General features: G+C 37.8%; 1 protein-coding gene across 1 annotated transcript; it reads left to right on the forward strand.

Annotated features, from left to right (window-relative positions):
- Positions 1 to 1,095: 1,095 nt before the first annotated feature.
- LOC139978945 (glycine receptor subunit alpha-4-like) lies at positions 1,096 to 18,832 on the forward strand. Its single transcript, XM_071989530.1, has 9 exons — positions 1,096 to 1,724; positions 10,206 to 10,327; positions 10,963 to 11,033; positions 11,973 to 12,190; positions 13,745 to 13,827; positions 14,285 to 14,419; positions 15,221 to 15,450; positions 15,883 to 16,011; positions 17,044 to 18,832. Exons 1-9 carry the CDS (start codon positions 1,684 to 1,686, stop codon positions 17,413 to 17,415), a joined length of 1,401 nt encoding a protein of 466 aa, XP_071845631.1. The 5' UTR covers positions 1,096 to 1,683; the 3' UTR covers positions 17,416 to 18,832.
- Positions 18,833 to 19,173: the final 341 nt, after the last annotated feature.

Here is a 19,173-nt window from a genome sequence, read left to right on the forward strand (position 1 = left end):
GGACAGAGTTCAAAGATTGCAGAACAATGCTGCCCGGTTGGTATCAAGGGCGTAGAAACCGGGGGGCTGGGGGGCGCCAGCCCCCCCCCCCCCCAGTGAAAAATGTGGAGGGGCGGAAGTATCATTCGGCCCCCCGCTTCGCAAGTCAGAAAACCCCTTTTTCATTTCCAAATGAGAAAAAAAAATCTCATTTGGAGCACCAAATTGCATCTAAGTCCTGGTGAAAATACAAAATTAAGTTTACAAAATGGAGTGGGTGTTGAAGTGTGCTATATTGCACCAAATTGCATCTGAGGCTACCTGGAAATGCAAATATTCCAAAGACCCCTTAGACCCCTTCCCCAAGCCGGCCATCAGTCTTCAGCCCCCCCCCCCCACTCAAAAGTACCTTCCTACGCCACTGGTTGGTATGTTCCATATCCAAGAGAGATCACATTACTCCAACACTTAAAGAACTCCACTGGAGGCCTATAAGGGAAAGGATTCAGTTTAAACTCTGTCTCTTTGTCTTTAAATCCATGAACAATACTGCACCTGTTTATTTATCCAATCTACTGTCACCATATACTCCTCAAAGAACTCTCCGCTCTACTCATGACATAACCCGCTTGAATGTTCCTAGAACGAACAAGGTCTTGGGTCAGAAATCGTTCAGTGCAGCCCGGTCCACAGTCATGGAACAATCTCCCTCGTACTATAAGAGAAACTGACAATATCTCTCAATTTTGTAGTAATCTTAAGACTCACCTCTTTCCATGCTATTTTGTGTCTGTGTCACAAGCGCTATGATCTAGATGGAATAGTTCTATATCAATGTTAATTGTTATGTTATGTTATGTTATATTATATGTGAGATTGGTTCAAGCTTCCCTTCTTGAGATATCGTGTTTACAAGGTTTTAACAATTTGACCCATGGGGACCTCAAATGGCCTTTGACCCCCCCCCCCCCCGTCCCTCCAAAAAAAAACAATAGGCTTCTTTTACTCAATTTGGTTCCCTTACACACCAAATATGAGATTGGTCCGAGCTTCCCTTCTGATATCGTGTTTACAAGCAAGGCGTCACACGCGCGCGCACACATATGTTTGTATTACATTCAGACCGAGGACCCCATTGCATTTTCCATTGTTCAAATCCACGTACCCTAACCTTAACAATACCCCAAACAATAGAATTCTTCCGAGGACGTGGTGATTCTTTACAAATCACAACCGAGGACCTGGAATTCTTTTGTTCAAGTCCTCGGTCAGATAGAAAAACAAACGCACATAGCACGCACACACATACATTTACAGACACGAAAGCCCGTACATATAGCAACATCATTGATGACCTTGAGAGTGCAGCATGAATATCTTACATCAAGAGTTGCAGATTATTAATACTTCGTTGAATGGGTTGGGAGAATTTTGAAAACTCTTGTACAAATCATGTATACAAAGAAAACAGGAAAACAATGATAATAAAATCGCGTACGAAAAGATTGGCTGATATAGGTCTATATATACAGCAACAAAGTCTTCATGAGGATAATCGTGATCCGCACAGTTATAGTGTATACCAGGATATCTTACTCGGAAAGAACAGAAACCATTCAGTAGCAAATATTACCGGTGTGTAAACTGTGCAAGAGAAACAAGCCTCACTTAACAAAACGAAACAGAAAATTTCAAGTTGACAGGATGTTCGTTCTTGTGCTGTTACTAGTACTGTCTATTAAGAGGTAAGATTATAATCAAACCGCGGCTTGAATTATCAATAATGAATGGCAGTTTTTCGGTGTATATATAGCTGAAGTGATACGCTCAGATGGTAATGTACATTTTTTCTATCTTTGATGGTTTTTAATTTACTGAAAGCATATAGTCAGGCCTATTGCATAGAAATACGTAAATTTCCATAGTTAATGGCTTAGAGGCTATATAGTTTCATTTCATTTCATTTCATTTATTTGTTTTTTCTCAATATACGGTACATTGTATGTCATACAAACGTTTACAGATATGAAATTGAGTATAAAGAGAAAGGAAGTGATCTAAAAACCTGAAAGGCTTATCGAGTAGAGCCACTCCCTAAAAAAGGAAAATAATTAAGTTATTAGAGTTAACGATATAAACAAACAAAGATTTCGTAAAAAGTATTATGGATCAATAATCACTTATGTAAACCTCGCTTAATTGACTTTTAAAGGAACGTGGTGACTGAGAATCATTTTGTATATGATCATGATGATTAAGTAGATAATTCCAGCAAGTGTTTGCCCGATAACGTATACTCTGTTTACCCAGGTTACTATGGGGAAAAAGTCTATGTATGTGACCAGCCTGTCTTGTATTATAATCATGGATTTCCCTATTAACAGTGAATAAATTTTTACATGTGGGCGGATTATACCCATTAATAGAGCGATAAGCGAATGTAGCAAGATGAACTTTCACAAGGTCCGGTAATTTCAGTAGCTTAAGTGAGGCAAATAATTTACTAGTATGATCGTTATAGTCGGCAGAAGATATATGTCGAATAGCCCTTTTTTGAAGTACAAAAAGTTTCTTAATGTTATAAGCAGCCGTGCCAGACCAAACTGTAATGCAATAAGTAAGGTGAGGATAAATTAAAGTAAAATATAAAGAACGAAGAATATGTTTTGGTAAGTAGTGCTTCAATTTGGAAAGAATCCCAACGCCTCGAGAAATATTTGTTGATATTGTATTTATGTGATGACGCCATGTCAGACCAGAATCAATAGTTACCCCTAGAAAAGTGGTAAAACACACTTTTTTTAGACTACTACCATACATCTGTATGTCAGACAGAATATTCCTATTCCTACCTTCATTGAAAACAACATATTTTGTCTTACCTACATTTAAAGAAAGTTTGTTAGCTGAAAACCAAGCATGAAATTCATCAAGCACATGACAAACTCTAGCCCTCATTTCCACAGGATCCAAGCCAGAGAAAAAAATATTAGTATCATCAGCGAATGATATGATAGTACAATTATCTGACACATGACAAATATCATTTACATATATTATAAAAAGCAAGGGCCCCAATATAGATCCTTGTGGAACCCCACAAACAACATTCATGCAATCAGAATCCGTATGAAGACAATTTGTAAATTGTTTTCTGTTTGATAAATAGCTTCTAATCCAGTCTAGTCCTGTGCCTCTTATGCCATAATGTGACAATTTTATAAACAAAATACGGTGATCAATTGTATCAAACGCTTTGGACAAGTCCAAGAATACACCGACGGAAATCCTTTTATTATCTATGGCATCATACAATACCTCCAAGGCCTCAGTCAAAGCAAGTTCGGTTGAGTGTCCTGGCCGATACCCATATTGACTTTTGTACATAATATCATGTTTACTGATAAAATTATAAATACGATTATGAACTATTCTTTCAAAGATTTTAGAGAAGGCTGTTAGTACAGAAACTGGGCGATAATTACCTATAACATCATGATCCCCTTCTTTGTAAACAGGGATAACTTTCGCAATTTTTATATGATCTGGGACAGTACCAGTTGCTAAGGATAAATTTATAATGTGAGTAAGAGGGTGAACAACGTAATGTAGCACCTTTCTTAGTATTGAAGGCTTTATGCCATCGAAGCCGGCAGATTTATCTGGTTTCAAACAAGCAAGTGCAACTTTAAATACTTCACTCTCATTTGCAGGAGACATATAAAAGGTTGAAGGATTTGAATTTCTTAGGTAATGATTTGGATTAGTGTCACTATGAATATCTGACGCTAAGTTGGGCCCAACATTTATAAAGAAATCATTGAATGCGTTTGTAATCTGCTTAGGATCATTGGTTTTACCGTTGCTGACTTTCATCGTGTCGGGAATAGACGACTTACTTTTTCTATTATGTAATACATCATTGATTATTGCCCAAGTACGTTTAGAATTGCCACTGCAACTATTGAACTTATCAGAATAATACCGAGTTTTCGAAATACGAATAATGTGGGTCAATTTATTACGGTAAGTACGAAACTTGTCGGAATTGTCCATATTGGGGTTTTTCAACATCTTGCGATAGAGTTTATTTTTACGTTTGATTGATTGTAAAATACCAGTCGTTATCCAAGGATGACGCTTTTTACGACGCTTTGAGTTACTGATATAAATATATGGAAAGCATTCATCATAAATATTTTGAAAAACTGTAATGAAATTGTAATAAGCTACGTTCACGTCCTCAATAGAACATATGAAATTCCAGTCGGTATTATGTATTAAATTATTAAAATACGTAGTATTCTTGTCGGAATAGTTCCTAGCGTAGTAGCCAGAATCAGATTTACTCTGTTCTACTGAAGTTTGAATGAAAACGGGGAAGTGGTCACTTATATTCGTTAGTAGAATGCCAGGCGTGATATCAGTAATATTGTTGGTGAATATATTGTCAATAAGTGAGGCCACGGTTCCACTTACTCGAGTAGGCTTGGAAATTGTAGGGAAAAAATTGTTTGAAAACACAGTGTTTATGAAGTCAGAAGTTCCATTTTTTAGTAAGTCAATATTAAAATCCCCCATGATATAACCATGTTTGTTCTCACTAGATATTAAATTGAGTATAATATTTATATATTCATTGAATGTAGATGTCAAACCCTGTGGAGGTCTGTAGACTACTCCAACGATTATGTTATTCTTATTCATTGCTATTTCTATGAAAATGCTTTCTATCGCCTCATTGAAAAAAGATATGTCAGTCCTTTTTACAAACGTATAATTATTCGATATAAAAAGACCAACACCACCACCTCTCTTGCTATCCCTGTGACTTTCTATAAAAGTATATTGATCTATTTGTAACAAAGGTGATATTTGGTCACTTAACCACGTCTCACTGAAGCCAATTATTGAGAACTCATGATTAAGAAGGGAAAGAAAGTCAATTATTGAGTTGAAGTTTTTGTTTAGGCTACGACTGTTTACATGAAACAGAGAGAATACATGAGGTTTACCAGTGAGTTGATTGAAGGAACCAATGTCAAAGTAGCGACAAAGACTAACAGGAACTTGTGAGTTTAGGTTTTGTGAGTCATAAAAATTATTATTCATGAACTGCGGACTTGGTCCATGTAGTGCCTCCAAAAAATCATTGTGATTTGAAAGATTTTGAAAGGGCAAACCAGAGTCACAAGAATCACAAATGCAAGAATTACACCTATTACTGATACACCACGTATGCCGAAAAGTACCACAATTTTCACATTTAACCTTATTATACGTTTCACTTATGATAAGATTACAATTTTCACAAACTAACATCACCTGTTTTCGATCAGAGTGATAAAAAAGGAAGACAAAAAGTACAAAAATATGTAAATGTATACATCCTTTGGATTAATTATTGATTTAAAGTGTCATTTTCCAGTGCCAAAGAGCTAGAGACGCTTCAAGTCATTCAGCCCCCAGATTCGTTTCGTAAACTCGGTGTTGTTCTTGCTTACCAGTGCGATGACTTTCCCATCGTGTGACCAGGCTGCTTTGACCAGGGTGGTGTTTTTCGTCGCCTGTAGTAGCGCTTGGTTCGCCTTCGTTAGGTCCTCCTGTATTACAAGGCGGGTGCCCTTCAATTTTCGCCTGTTCTTTATGCATAGTTCTCTGGTTTTGTAGTTCTGGAATTTGACGATTATTGCCCTGGGTTTACCCGGCTCTTTCTTACCGATCCGATGCGACCTATCAATGTCTGTTGGATTCAGGTTGAGTCCCAGATGCTGTGATGCGAGGTCCATCATGATGACGTCAGTATTTTCGTTCGGCTTCTCCTCCACACCAAACACACGAATGCAGTTTCTTCGGGAGTACTGTTCCAGCTGGTTCAATTGGTTGGTTGAGTTGTTGAGTTTGTCTGTCAATTCCGAGATCTCGTCCTGCATGGCTTTCAGTTCTGAAGAAGTTTTCTCGGCTTCCACTTCGATGTCATGTATTTTGCCAGAATTGATCTCGATCTGCTTCAAAAACTTATCCAGTTTTTTATCCAGAGCTCGATCAATACAAGCTTGCAGCTTTAGCTCGAAATCTTGGCTTGCGATTACTTTTGTAACCACTTGAGTGACAATCTCTGAGATTTCCTTTTCTTTTGTGTTGGAGCGTGTAGACATTGTTAGGAATCACCGGACCGATTTATGTCGATAACTGTCCCACAGGACTCTGTGTTTAGTTAGGCTATATATATATATATATATATATATATATATATATATATATATATATATATATATATATATATATATATACTACTACTGATACCTTTTAGACCTAAGCGATTGTTAAAATAAAGAACGTCGTGCAAAAGGTGACGCAGGTAATACCGGACTTTATCTATACCACCACTTTCTCTACCTTTTACCCCCCCCCCCAACCCCACCCTCAGCTCCACCTTTGACTGAGAACGGATATGGTAGGCTACCATGAGGAAGTGTGTCGTTCATTTATATAGAATTGCAGAAGAGCAAAATAAGTCCAATACGTAAGCCTATAGTTCTACCAGGCGCATATCCAGGATTTTCTAACCCGGGGGGCGCGAATTACTATCTAAGCGGAGCGCCACCATCAGTTGGCGCGCAGCGTACAAGAAAATTTCTGGTTTTGATACCCCCCAGATCACCGGAAATGGCACTTCTCGGGCTTGAAAATGACCAACCAGATGTACACTTTTGCCTGAGAACCAAGTATTTCCCAAAAGTTTTTTTCCATCCATAACCTTTTTGAAGATTTTCACCAGTCACACATCATGTTCGACCTCATTGCATGTCCTATGGATCATTGCTTTTGTAGGTGATTCTACGTCACGGCCCACAATATCCGAAAGCCCCACTTTTCAAGGTTTTAAGCCCATTATTTGTTGAGAATTTGAAAATTCACATTTCTCGTGAATAAAATCACTTCAAAACATACCCATAATGTTGCACAAAATTCAATCTATGGACAACCAATATAGAAAAACCTCATTCAACCCCTAACAGACAGGTCAAAATTGCACCAGTAGAGGAAAGTATGATGAAGAATTTTGGTGAGGAAATTTTCGAAAATTCAGACACACTTAATTTATTGGTGTACAAATATTGCAACCTCTTATAATGGCTATTATAAAACTTGGTTGAAGGAAATGAAAAATAGCAGATATTTCAGATATCAGGTATATCGAAACCGAACACTACACACATAGGCGTAGGTCCCGTAGGAGGCGGGGGCTGCAGCCCCCCCCCCCCGCAACCAATTTTTTTTCCCATTTTTCGGGCACCTACTGAAAGAAAAATAAATAGCAATGAATAGTTTAAAAATGATCTCCTTGGTAATTAAAATAAAGTTGTAAGCTTGGCCGACATTACTACTGTAAAAGAGAGTTTTGACATAAATGGATCTGTATGCTTTTTCTCCATCTACATCAGACATTTCGTTGTTTACATTAGCATCCAGCGGTATACTGTGCAACTTTCACGGACCGTGCGGTACACGATGCCATGCAATGTAATGACCGATGCTTGGTTATATGATATTGGCATCGATATGTTGAACGGGCGCTCAGCGCGCGAAAAATTTTGGCTTTTTTATCGGGCAAGTCATTACAGCCCCCAAATCCAATTGGGCTACTACGCCTTTAACTACACACATAAACAGTTTTTGAGGCTGTTCATCGTGTAACATGTATTTCAATGCTCACTGATATGATGTTATATCTGTTCTTTGCTTACAAATTCGAACAGGCGTGTAGTGAGTAATTGCCAAGGGAGGGGCGAAGCCTGTAGGCAAACTATCTAAGCGAAGCGCCACCATGCGTTGGCGCGAAGCGTACAAGAAAAATTTTGGCCGAAAATGCCTCCCAGATCGCTGGAAATTCGCAGGCCTTGTAAGTTGCATCTAAGCATTGTCTATTTTGAAATTACTAGCGATGTCATAAAGAAAATTTGCTCGGGGTGGGGGGGCGGTCGCCCCTTTCCCGAAATGCGTCATGTTCCCCGACGACTCGGTCGAGTTCAAGACCAGCCACAGTTGGTTCCATATAGCAGAATTGTACAATTGTTTATGGCGTTCATACACACACACACGGGTTATGATAGAACATATATAGTATTTATATAGATACATTAGTGAGAGAGGAAAAATGGAAACATCAAAAATGGAGTTGTCGGTGTAAGGGGTAGGGTGAGGCGCATACCCCCTCCGTAATCCTTGATCTGTCACTGGCTACCCTGTGTATATAATAGGGATCAGCGCTTCAACTATGACTGTTCCTCTTTCTCTTCCCGAGGTCTTGGCTATCTTCTACTCCCTACTTTTCTCCTTTTTCTCTCTTTTTTCTTTTTCTTTTCCCTTCCTTCCTCTCCTCCTTTTCTTTTTTCCCCTCCTTTCCCTTTTTTCTTCTCTTTTTTTCTCTCCTCTTTTCCTTACCCGGGGGGCGCGCCCCAACGCCCCCCTCCCTGGATACGCACCTGTCTACAGTGTGTTTCTCTTACAAGGTTTACATGTACAATGGTATCAATAGAGAAAATTACCAGACGATCGATTAAAGTCGCCAAAATCACGAGTCTATTCTGTTTGAAATTTTAATATCGTAACTAGGAACTGAAAGCTAATATACGCTTGATATGTGCGTGTGTATACTCATTGTATACGTTTGTAGCCTATATACGGTACACCATGAAAATTTAGATCTATTCAAAACTTAACATCGGTTGCCATGTCAACCTACAAAATTACTTTGTGGCTATCGTGAATGAAAAAACACGACGTTCATGTGAAGAGTACAGTAAATTATATTTATACATATTATATATCATATATTAACGGCAACATTTTCTTCAAAATGTACGTCAGTTCGTGCTTGACTTTTGAGCTATAAACATGCCAGGCAGTTTAATACAGAGAAACAAGTCGCGCTCTTTAATTTTTATTAGCTTGGATGCTATTATTTGCCACAGCAAAAGTATGATATATGGTTAGGTGGCACGATAAACACCAGAATTGGATTATTAGCATGATCCACTCCCCCACCTTCTTCGATAGTAAGTGAAAACTTCAAGTTCAGTTGGGGGACTTTTTCAAAATTCAAAGAGTTATTTAGCACAACCTTGCCTTAGACCACATTTATTGTCTGAATATGTCCAAGAACGCACCATTTGACGTCTAAACTGTTATTTTACTTTTCTGCGGGAAGACCCCCCACCCCCCCCCCCACCCCCTTTCAACGGCCACGCAGCCACACCCCTCCATTCGTGAAAGATTTGATCCACCAGGAAACCCGTCCATAAAGGCTCGTGCTCCTCTTTAACTCAGTCGAAGGAAACTTCTCCCCATCCCTCCACCTTTAGAAACCCTGTGATTATTAACAGAGGCGGCGGATCCAGGATATTAACATGAGGGTGTGGCCTTGAGATCATTGGAGCCACACCCCCTACCCCACCGCACCCCCGTATTTAGAAAAGATTCGGCTTGAAATTGTGCTTCTGAGTAATATTGAGGCTATAACTTTGTCTACAATTAGTTTTACACGCAATGATTACTTTTATATTTTTGTGTGCATGGTGGATGAAGGGTGGTTTTGGTTGTACAACCCAGTTCTCGCGCCTAATTAGGATTATGTAGACATGAATAATACCGACCAGAGATGCATGACGTACGATATTAGATTATAAATCAGCGTTGGGAAAACGTTTAGTCGGGAAAGGGTTTACATTCAGTCGGAGAAAAATACGACCACAACCTCCGGGCCCAGGACGCCCTTCCATAAAGTTTCACTCCTATACCTAAATCAGTCGGCTGAATTTTGAATTCATCGCCTTAGTTCCCTCCCGACCCCTTACTTTTCCCTGAAACAAACACATCATCGGTCGAATTGTTGGTCTTTACAACTGATTATCTTTGGCGATGAACACAAAAAACTTAACAAGTTTCTCTTTTAGGTTTCATTAAAGATATGCATGTTTTTAGTTAAACGAGTAACAGACGCCATCATTTCAGTTTGAGTTTTATAGCATATCAGTAATATTTTTCAGATAAACCTTAAAAATTAGATTATCAGTAAATGATATTTACCTACAAATAACAAAGTTAAAACACCACATTGTCTATCTGGTAAGCTTATATCGGCATAATACGTCTGCAAATTCTGGTGATTTGTTTTTGTGTTCTGTCTGTATGTCAACATTTTCTGGTTGTCTCTCTGTCAGTTGTTCTACCATGGCAGTCGACAACTTGGTAGAAAGAGACTTTGAGAAACAGAACCGGACAACTTCACTTTGGAAAGAACTCTTCGAGAACTACGATCGACGGATGAGACCATATTTTGGAAGTAAGTTCCCCTTTTAGGTTTTGGAACCGTTCTTTTTTTTTTAAATTGAACTATCCTCCGCTATATAATAAGTCCTAATAATGCTCCCTTATATTGCTTTAACGAACAACATGCTTATGTCGCGATATGATATGGATTTGACAATATGTGATGGAGTGGACATGCGATGGAGTGGGCCTCCGTGAGACGTGGTGGATACACGTGGTACGTTGCAACGAAGTGGATGAATCGGTACGACGCAGGGACGATCTGGTGGGATTGATAAATAATCACTTTTGCCCTTTTCCAAAGTTTGTCAACTTGGTACGTGCTGTAACAAGCGATCTTGTTTCGAATTGAAAATTTCTTCCGCAGAAATAAAAAAAAATAGTGGCTTTGCTGTTTTCATTGGCTTCTGGATACTTGTATGATAGAAATGATCAGAAAAGTTCCAGTTGCAAAAACCCAATACTACATTAATAAAGTGGAATGATGTGGGATACAGTGGGATGAAGTGGGACGAAGTTTCACCCTGCATGCAATTAATCTAGTGCCATACTAACCCTCCCCAGACCCTCTTCTCAGTCTGACCATTCTTATGCTTGCTCTCTTTCGTTTGTACTGTCTTTTTCATTTTTCATTATTTTTTTAAATAGCCGATACACCAGTTGACGTAAACGTAAGCCTGGGTATTATTAACTTTGAGAGCATCAGTGAAACGACTTTAGTAAGTATAAGTCTTGCCTTTTTTTTTACGCGATGTCCTCGTTGTATTAATAACGGAAGATATGTATACACATACATTACATGTATAACATTACACCGTCTATACACGTACTTTTTCTACAAAACGTGTTTCCCATAATTGATAGTTGCTAGAAACACATCGTCTCTCGACAATATCCTATGCAGGGACTTTGTTAGTCATAGGATTTCCGTGTGTCTTTGGGCTTCCACACATTAGGCATTATCATAATCACCACACCTTTCATAAAACTTGTTAAGATACGTTTTTTTTATATTGCGTATGGATATAGTGACAGCCATGGTCGTCATGGTAACATTTACATCCAAATGCATATTAGAAATAAGTAGCATTAAAAGAAGAACGTTATTGTTTATAATAAACTATCGGGTCGGAAAACTAGGCTATTTAGCATCACCGTTGTTTGTACAATGTAACCCATTGCTTGAATCATTTCTGTTGCAATTACAAAGAATTATTGCCGCGATTCTTATTCAGCCTTTAGCAGCAGCGTCGTATGGTTACATGTAAATTTAATTTCAGTTTAATGTATAGTGATATAAAAAAAGGCCAGGTTGTCAATTTCTCTGTAATTGTGATGTTTAATGAAGTGGAAATGTTGAGTTAAATAGAATGTATAGTTCGTCTCCTTAGTAACGATTGAAAGCTTTTTTGTTTTGTTTTAAATAGAATGGTTTAAAGAGTTTTAGTTTAAGGCAATTGCTTTCTCTATCCTGAACTTGAAGAGACCTTTTTGTCTTCAATTTTGTTGATGGTGTTCATTTTGCTTCGAATCGTTAGATGAGCGTACCGTATATAAAATAAATATGTCCCAAATGCATGTGGTGCAGCCGTCGTTAATTATCACAAAACACCAACTTTTTATTTTTTTTATTTTGGCCCTTTCCTTTTTATTACCAGGATTTTACGGTGAACGTATACCTCGTCCAGTATTGGATTGACCCTCGTTTAAGATACACTGCCCCTTTCGAGTTACCTCCAACCTCTCACCTCAACAATGAACTATGGCTACCTGATCTCATCTTCATCAATTCCAAGATGGCGACCTTACACCAGATCACACTGGAGAACAGGGTAGTACAAATCAGCTCGAATGGATTGGTCTATCTCAGTCAAAGGTATACTTGTGAAAATCGTCTATATTTTTTTCTTCTTCTATAATCATCAATACCATTTGTGAATCTGTAATGGTAATTATGATGCAAGAAGTACGCACTGTATATTTTTGCGGAGAGTTTGTTTTCTTATACCTTGGCCTATAGTATCACTAACTGATGTGTCTTCTTACTTTAAGGATTAAAAAAGGAAAAAAACTTTGCCCTGAACCAGACGGCGATCATGATATGATTGTCGACTGTGATGAATCCATATTGATTTGTGGCTAAGATGACTTTCGCGGCTTATATAGTGTTCGTAAATTTTCGATGGTGTCAGAAATAAAATCCCATAAATATCACAAGGCTTAGGCGGAAAACCACCAGAAAGTTGTCCCTTATCTCTTTGTAGTTATAGTTTGACTTTAGAGCGAGTTACTTGCGGCCTTTAACAATGATCTTTCAATCGTTTAAACCTTCTTGGTTTTATATTGAAACATTCTTTAACTTGTTTCATGACACTCTATAATATTGAGATAAATAACCGAAATCTTCTAACTATGTATTGCCCCATTTAGTTTGGAGTTGATTTTTTTTTACTTTCGTTGTTACTCCTAAAATCTTAATATTTACCTATACTTTGAAAGTGAAGTATAAGAATCCCTCTACGGATCCAGTTAACTACACTGGATCCCAGCTTTTGTTTTTGTGCATCCGCATCATATTACAATTCTGAGCATTTGGACACCAAGATCCACCACGTGCAGCATTTAGTTCCCGAGATACAATTGTTACAATTTTAGGATGAGGTCGGTGACCATTTAACCCCGAAAAAAGGCAAAATCCACCCCACCCCACCCCACCCCACCCCGCATTTCTTGGGTGGTTAATCGTGACACCCATACCTACCAAAATCAGTTTAAATCAGCTTCTTTAAGGTTTTTGTGTTGGCAAATTGGCTCCCAATATGGTTCATTTTGGGTTATTATCATAAATAAATATATACACTTATTGAAAATAATTTGTTAATTTTTTTTTCTTTTCTGCAATATTTGGTCAGTTTGGCTTACTTTTTCGATATTTATTGACACAATGAATACAATTTGCAACATATCACCCATTAATATTTTTTTTAATAATATCAACCGACCTACAACTATCGACCTACAATTTTGCCAATAAGTGGAAATTTTACTCCCAATCCTACCAACTCACGTGAACTATATCTAAAGACCGCCCTCTCCCACCCCTCCCGCACTCCCCCACCTCACGAAAAATTTCTTTTGTTACGTTGTGAACAATATAGGTATCAAGTTTGAATTTGGACTTGTGCTTTCCTTTCATTGTGTTTAATTGTTTCAGAGTTTCAGACAATAACCTGATAAATCTCCAATTTTTTTAATAAGGGTACTTTCTAATCAATAAAAATAATTGAACCGAAAACCTACCCGAGCTATCATGTTTATTTACATATAAATTTGACTTTTAACTTGCAAAAACTTTCATTATTGTTATGAAAAACTTGATACCAAAAAAAAAGAGAAGATAGAATTTTTTGTTTTTCCTTAATTTATACAGATTAAGATTGGTTCTGGCCTGTGCAATGGATTTCACTTATTTTCCATTCGACGAACAGTTGTGTCCAATTGAAATGACGAGTTGTAAGTAATGTTTTTAAGGATTCTTTCCTAGTTTTTTAACCAGATCCGAAAAAACTTAAAAGTTAAATCTTGCATCTTTATGATAAATTGTTTCAAGTTTTTTTTTCTTGCACTTAAAAACAGATGAATTTTGGAAAGCTAAGTCATTCTAATGAAAGTAATATGTGAAATGTACGATAGGTTATAACAGGAACATGAAATAGAAGTAATTTTTTTCTTAGAGCAGAACTTAATGAAAACAGCCGACTGCCAAGATAACGTATATCCTGTTATGTTGAATATATACATTACCATAGATATATGGAACTTTCATTTAGAGTTCAAGGGAGTTATAGTTTTACTTTTTACTAAAAACTATCGATAATGTGTATTGATACAAAATAGACATACTCATATAGAGAGTTTTTCAGTTCGGATTAAGTTATCACCATTAATGGGTTTTGTTTTCATTCTGCAGTTGAGCACATCACTGAGGACCTAAGGTTTCATTTCGAAGAGCGGCCAATCTTCGTGTTCCAAGAAAACTTGCAGTTACCGCAGTTTAAGATTCGGGGAGCAAGTACTTGGGATTGCATCGTTGCTTTTACAATAGGTAGAAAATATTGTCTGTAAAATTATACAAACGACCTATCGAATAGCTCAGCATATGATAGTTTTAAGGAACCTAGTATGAAAAGCCTAGTGTACCTTTCTTTTTCACAAAGCTATTTTCCCGTATCTATTTGCTGTACTGCACAGAGAACGCCACGGCAACGATTTTGATTAATATCGGACAGATGCTCGGGCATGTAAAATACACTGGGCAAGCACATTCGTGCTAGGCAGAAACGGACTCTGAGTCATGTCGAGTTTGCACGCGAGAAAAAGAGTATTACAAACGACTTGGTCAAGACTAGTCATAGTGGGGCTTGTGATGATGAAACTGGCTAAACATGTAGCAACAAAAAAAAAATCCTTAAGAAACCCTTGCAAGTTTCAATGTAGCATATATACATTTGACTAATAATAAGTTTTTGCAACTTTATCGTATGTAAGATCATTTTATCGTGTCTCAACAATGTAGAGGTGTGCATCCTTACATTGTACTCATATGAACCCTGACTGAATATTTGACTAAATTGTGGGCCGGATTTAAAACTCTTGCGAGATATATATACTTGTGCCGCTGGCCGCCTACTGAGTATAGGTCACATATTGATCAACTTTTCTATGAAAAATATGTAAGAGGCTCCAATTCCTCCCCACTCCTCTCTTTGGGAATAAGAATACCTACCCCCCCCCCCCATTCTCCTCTACCTAACCTTTCCACTGTATCTATCCACATACAATATAAATGATATCTACGTTTACTCATCGGCTATGATGCAATCTGAATATTTCCCTTTCGTTACAGGTAATGTCTCCTGTGTGAGGGCGATATTCTTTTTTCATCGAGAGTACCGTTACTATCTCCTCCACTCGATCGTACCTTCTGTTATGTTAGTGATGCTCTCCTGGGTATCATTTATGATCGACATAACTAGTGTATCTGCTAGGGTATCCCTCGGTGTCACCACAGTCCTGACGATGCTGACCACGACCATAGGGATACAAAATGACCTGCCAAAGGTAGCATACGTGAAGGTATGTGTTATTGTTTGAAGTTACGTATGTTTTAACTGCACTTAGATGTAAGTTTACATAATTTCTATATGAATTACTATAAAGTGCCGGAAAATTACCCAAGGGCACACCCTTGTTATGCTTTCTGGGTTCTCTACGCCTTCCTATACTTCTAATTGCTACAATTCTCATCTTGTTTAACAATCATGTTTATATAATTTAAGGGCTGTAAATACTAATACATAATTTATGCTAATTTTATGTTTATATTACAAATACCACTTAAAGATAATGTTCATGCTTCGTTATTACTGTAAACACTCAATTTTGAAACATTGAAACTGAAATACTACGTCAAAAAATAAATGTTGAATAAATGAGATGGAAAGACGTAAAAATTCTCTCCTTTACGAACAGTAGGCTTCACCGTTTTAACTTCTTTGTTTAAACCAGGCTATCGACGTATGGTTTGTTGTGAACTTAATCTATGTGATTGGAGCTCTTATGGAATACGCTGTCGTTCATTTTATTGCTATTCATCTTCCGTCCACAAAATATTTGCAGGCCACAAAGAGATACGAGGTAAGTGTAATAATAATAATAATGATGATGATGATGATGATGATGATGATGATGATGATGATGATGATGATGATGATGATGATGATGATGATGATGATGATGATGATGATGATGATGATGATGATGATGATGATGATGATGATGATGATGATGATGATGATGATGATGATAGGGAAAGAAACATAATAACATGATTTACTTAATATTTTTTTATAGATTGCATGGCATAATTTACAAATACAATCTATTCTTAACGTTATTATATAATATAGCCCCAAATATGAAAGAAAGAAAATCATTATTGGTCACCAATTTTCAAAACTGGCAAATTATGGACGATCCATGTATTCCTCTCTCCAAGACATCTCATTATCTGTTTCGGTCTAAACTTCGTGTGGATCAGTCTTGTTCAGAAATCCAGACCAGAATTGGCGATGGGCCATGCCTTACGTGAAGGAAAACGGGGTTAGAGGGGGCTACGTCCCCTGGGACCGGGGTTAAATGGGGGATCTAGGGATCAAAGTATCTAAGAGGAAGATGAAGTACAGAAAATTGTATCTCATATGCATAATATACGTAACGAAAAAGCGCACTCATTAAAAAGGGAAAGGTGATGTAATTCTTCCCAAAGACTCATCCTCGCTCTCGAAATACCCTCATGAAATTGTATGATGGCGCACCCCTGGCGATAGGGTATGAAGTCTCACCCCCGGCGATAGGGTACGGGGAGAATCCCTGACGATAGGGTATGGGGACGCACCCCTGACGATAGGGTATGGGGAAGCACCCCTGCCGATAGGGTATGGGGAAGCACCCCTGACGATAGGGTATGGGGAAGCACCCCTGGCGATTGGGTATGGGGAAGCACCCCTGACGATAGGGTATGGGGACGCGCCCCTGGCGATAGGGTATGGGGAAGCACCCCTGACGATAGGGTATGGGGACGCCCCCCTGGCAGTAGGGTACGGGCGCAGAGTGTGATATATCGTTTTGGATATGTCTTTCATATCAATTGATCTCTCTTACCCTTAGAAACAGCTACGAGCAGATGCTGACGTATGTAATATGGACAATGACGACACGGGTAAGGAAACAAATGAAGCTGCTAAGCCGGCATTTGTCAACGATTCTACTTGGTTAGGTTGTTTCTTCCGTACACATTTTAATAAAACATTCGAAGACGGTCCATCGTACAGAGATGCACTTAACCAGTATTACCACCGTATAGCGAGTAAGATAGATCAATGTTGCCGATTCATTTTCCCGACATCTTATGCTGTGTTTGTGACCCTTTTTTTCTTTATTGGAACACCCGAGTTAGAAAAACCTGACATGTTATCGTCTGAGTTAAGTGATTTATCTGGTAAAATATTAAACCTTCTGGTGAAGAGAACTTTGACATAGAAAGGAAGTATTTGTATTTTTGACAGGGGTGTAACCACGTGTACTTCAATGGTAGCTTGAATCCCACCACCACACCCTCCCCCCCCCCTTGCTAATAAAATGAAAAAGTATATACTGTACCTTAGTACAAAAAATGTTTGCTGCTGCGGTACAACTTAAACAGTCGAAAATTCGTCTACATTGTTTCAAGATTTGCAAAATATAGCACCATTTTGCTATGAAACATGCTCAATTTAACCCATATTCTCAAGCGCTTTACCGTATACCCTTCATATGGACTTTCTTCATCTTAGCCATCCCACCCCCACACCACCCCCACCAGTACTGGCCAAAACGATGGTTCGGCCCCTGACTGTTGGTGTGGGAGAGGCAAGACATGCATAGACGCTATAGCGAACAAAATCGTGAGTAATTAAGCTCCATAAAACATATCAAATAGTTAACATGGAAATTCGGTAACGGAATAAAAGTAATTTTCAGTTATCGACCTCAAGCAATGCGTAACACCGTTAGTTACCGAAGCTTAGAAAGGGCAGTTTACTGACAAGTTATCTCTATAGATGGTTAAACGGCAATCACACTTGAACGTTGCAATGATAAGCTCTTATATTCAGTTTTGGTTTTTATGTTCAATTTTACTGAATTTCACACTAGCACCTTTCGAAACTAATTCATTCATTCATTTATTAACTTATTATCTATTCAAAGTTTGTATTTTATTCCACCATATTTGTGCCATTTATTAAGTGTAATAATAAATATTTGTATTTATAGTTAAGTGTGTAAAGTATTCGTACTGTTTCATCATTCTGTTTGTTAATTGCTAATTGCTTGTCTTATATTCTTATACTGTTCTATCGTTTTAATATTTGACACCTTTTGCTAATTCTTATTTTTTAAATAATTTCTATATTTTAGATTTTTCTTATATTTTAGATTATTCTTATAATTTTGATAATTCTTTTATTTCCATTTTTATCTATTTTGTATTTGTCTCTACTTTACAGCTTTAATTTTTTTTGTATCTGTACATTTAATTGTATTTTATTGCTATGATTTACTTTTTATGTATAACGTTTAATGTAAAAAGCAGGGCCTTATTGGCAACCAGGCTTCTGCTGAATAAGCAACCCTGGATAAAAATGCGAATAATTAAAATAATTAAGTCTTCATAGGTTATTTTGCAACCGTCTGTTATAGTACCGTTATTGTAATATAGCTATATACTTGTAAATCAATACAGCTACTATTCTTTGTGGTGAATGTAAGAAAGTGACAAAGTAAACAACAATTTATCATATTTATTCATATTGTAAGGGTTTTGTCATTTTGTTGTCATTGTAAAGCGCTCTTGAACATGCTTAAGCATGAAAAGAGCGCTATATAAATCTGGTATATAATAATAATAATAACAATAGCGACTTTTGTTTGTAATAATTGGTAATCGGTTGATAGAATCTCTAGGTTTGGTGGGGTATGGGTGGGTGGGTGGGTGGGTGGGTGGGGTTACAGGCGCGGATCCAGAGGGGGGTCCAGGGGGTCCGGACCCCCCTGCTCATGGCCAAAATAAAAAAGAGAAAAAAAAAGAGAGAGAAACAAATAATTAAATTAAACGCCAATTTTAAACATGTAGGACGTCAGAAGGGCGGTTATCCTTACATTTCAGCCAGGTGTGTCTTTTCCGTCAAATGAACTATAGTGTGCACGCGTGCTACACGTGCAAAAATGCCTAAAAATCTCAATTTTCAGACCGCAAAG

This window comes from Apostichopus japonicus, chromosome 13 (assembly GCF_037975245.1).
Source record: "Apostichopus japonicus isolate 1M-3 chromosome 13, ASM3797524v1, whole genome shotgun sequence".
Taxonomy (NCBI): Eukaryota; Metazoa; Echinodermata; class Holothuroidea; order Aspidochirotida; family Stichopodidae; genus Apostichopus; species Apostichopus japonicus.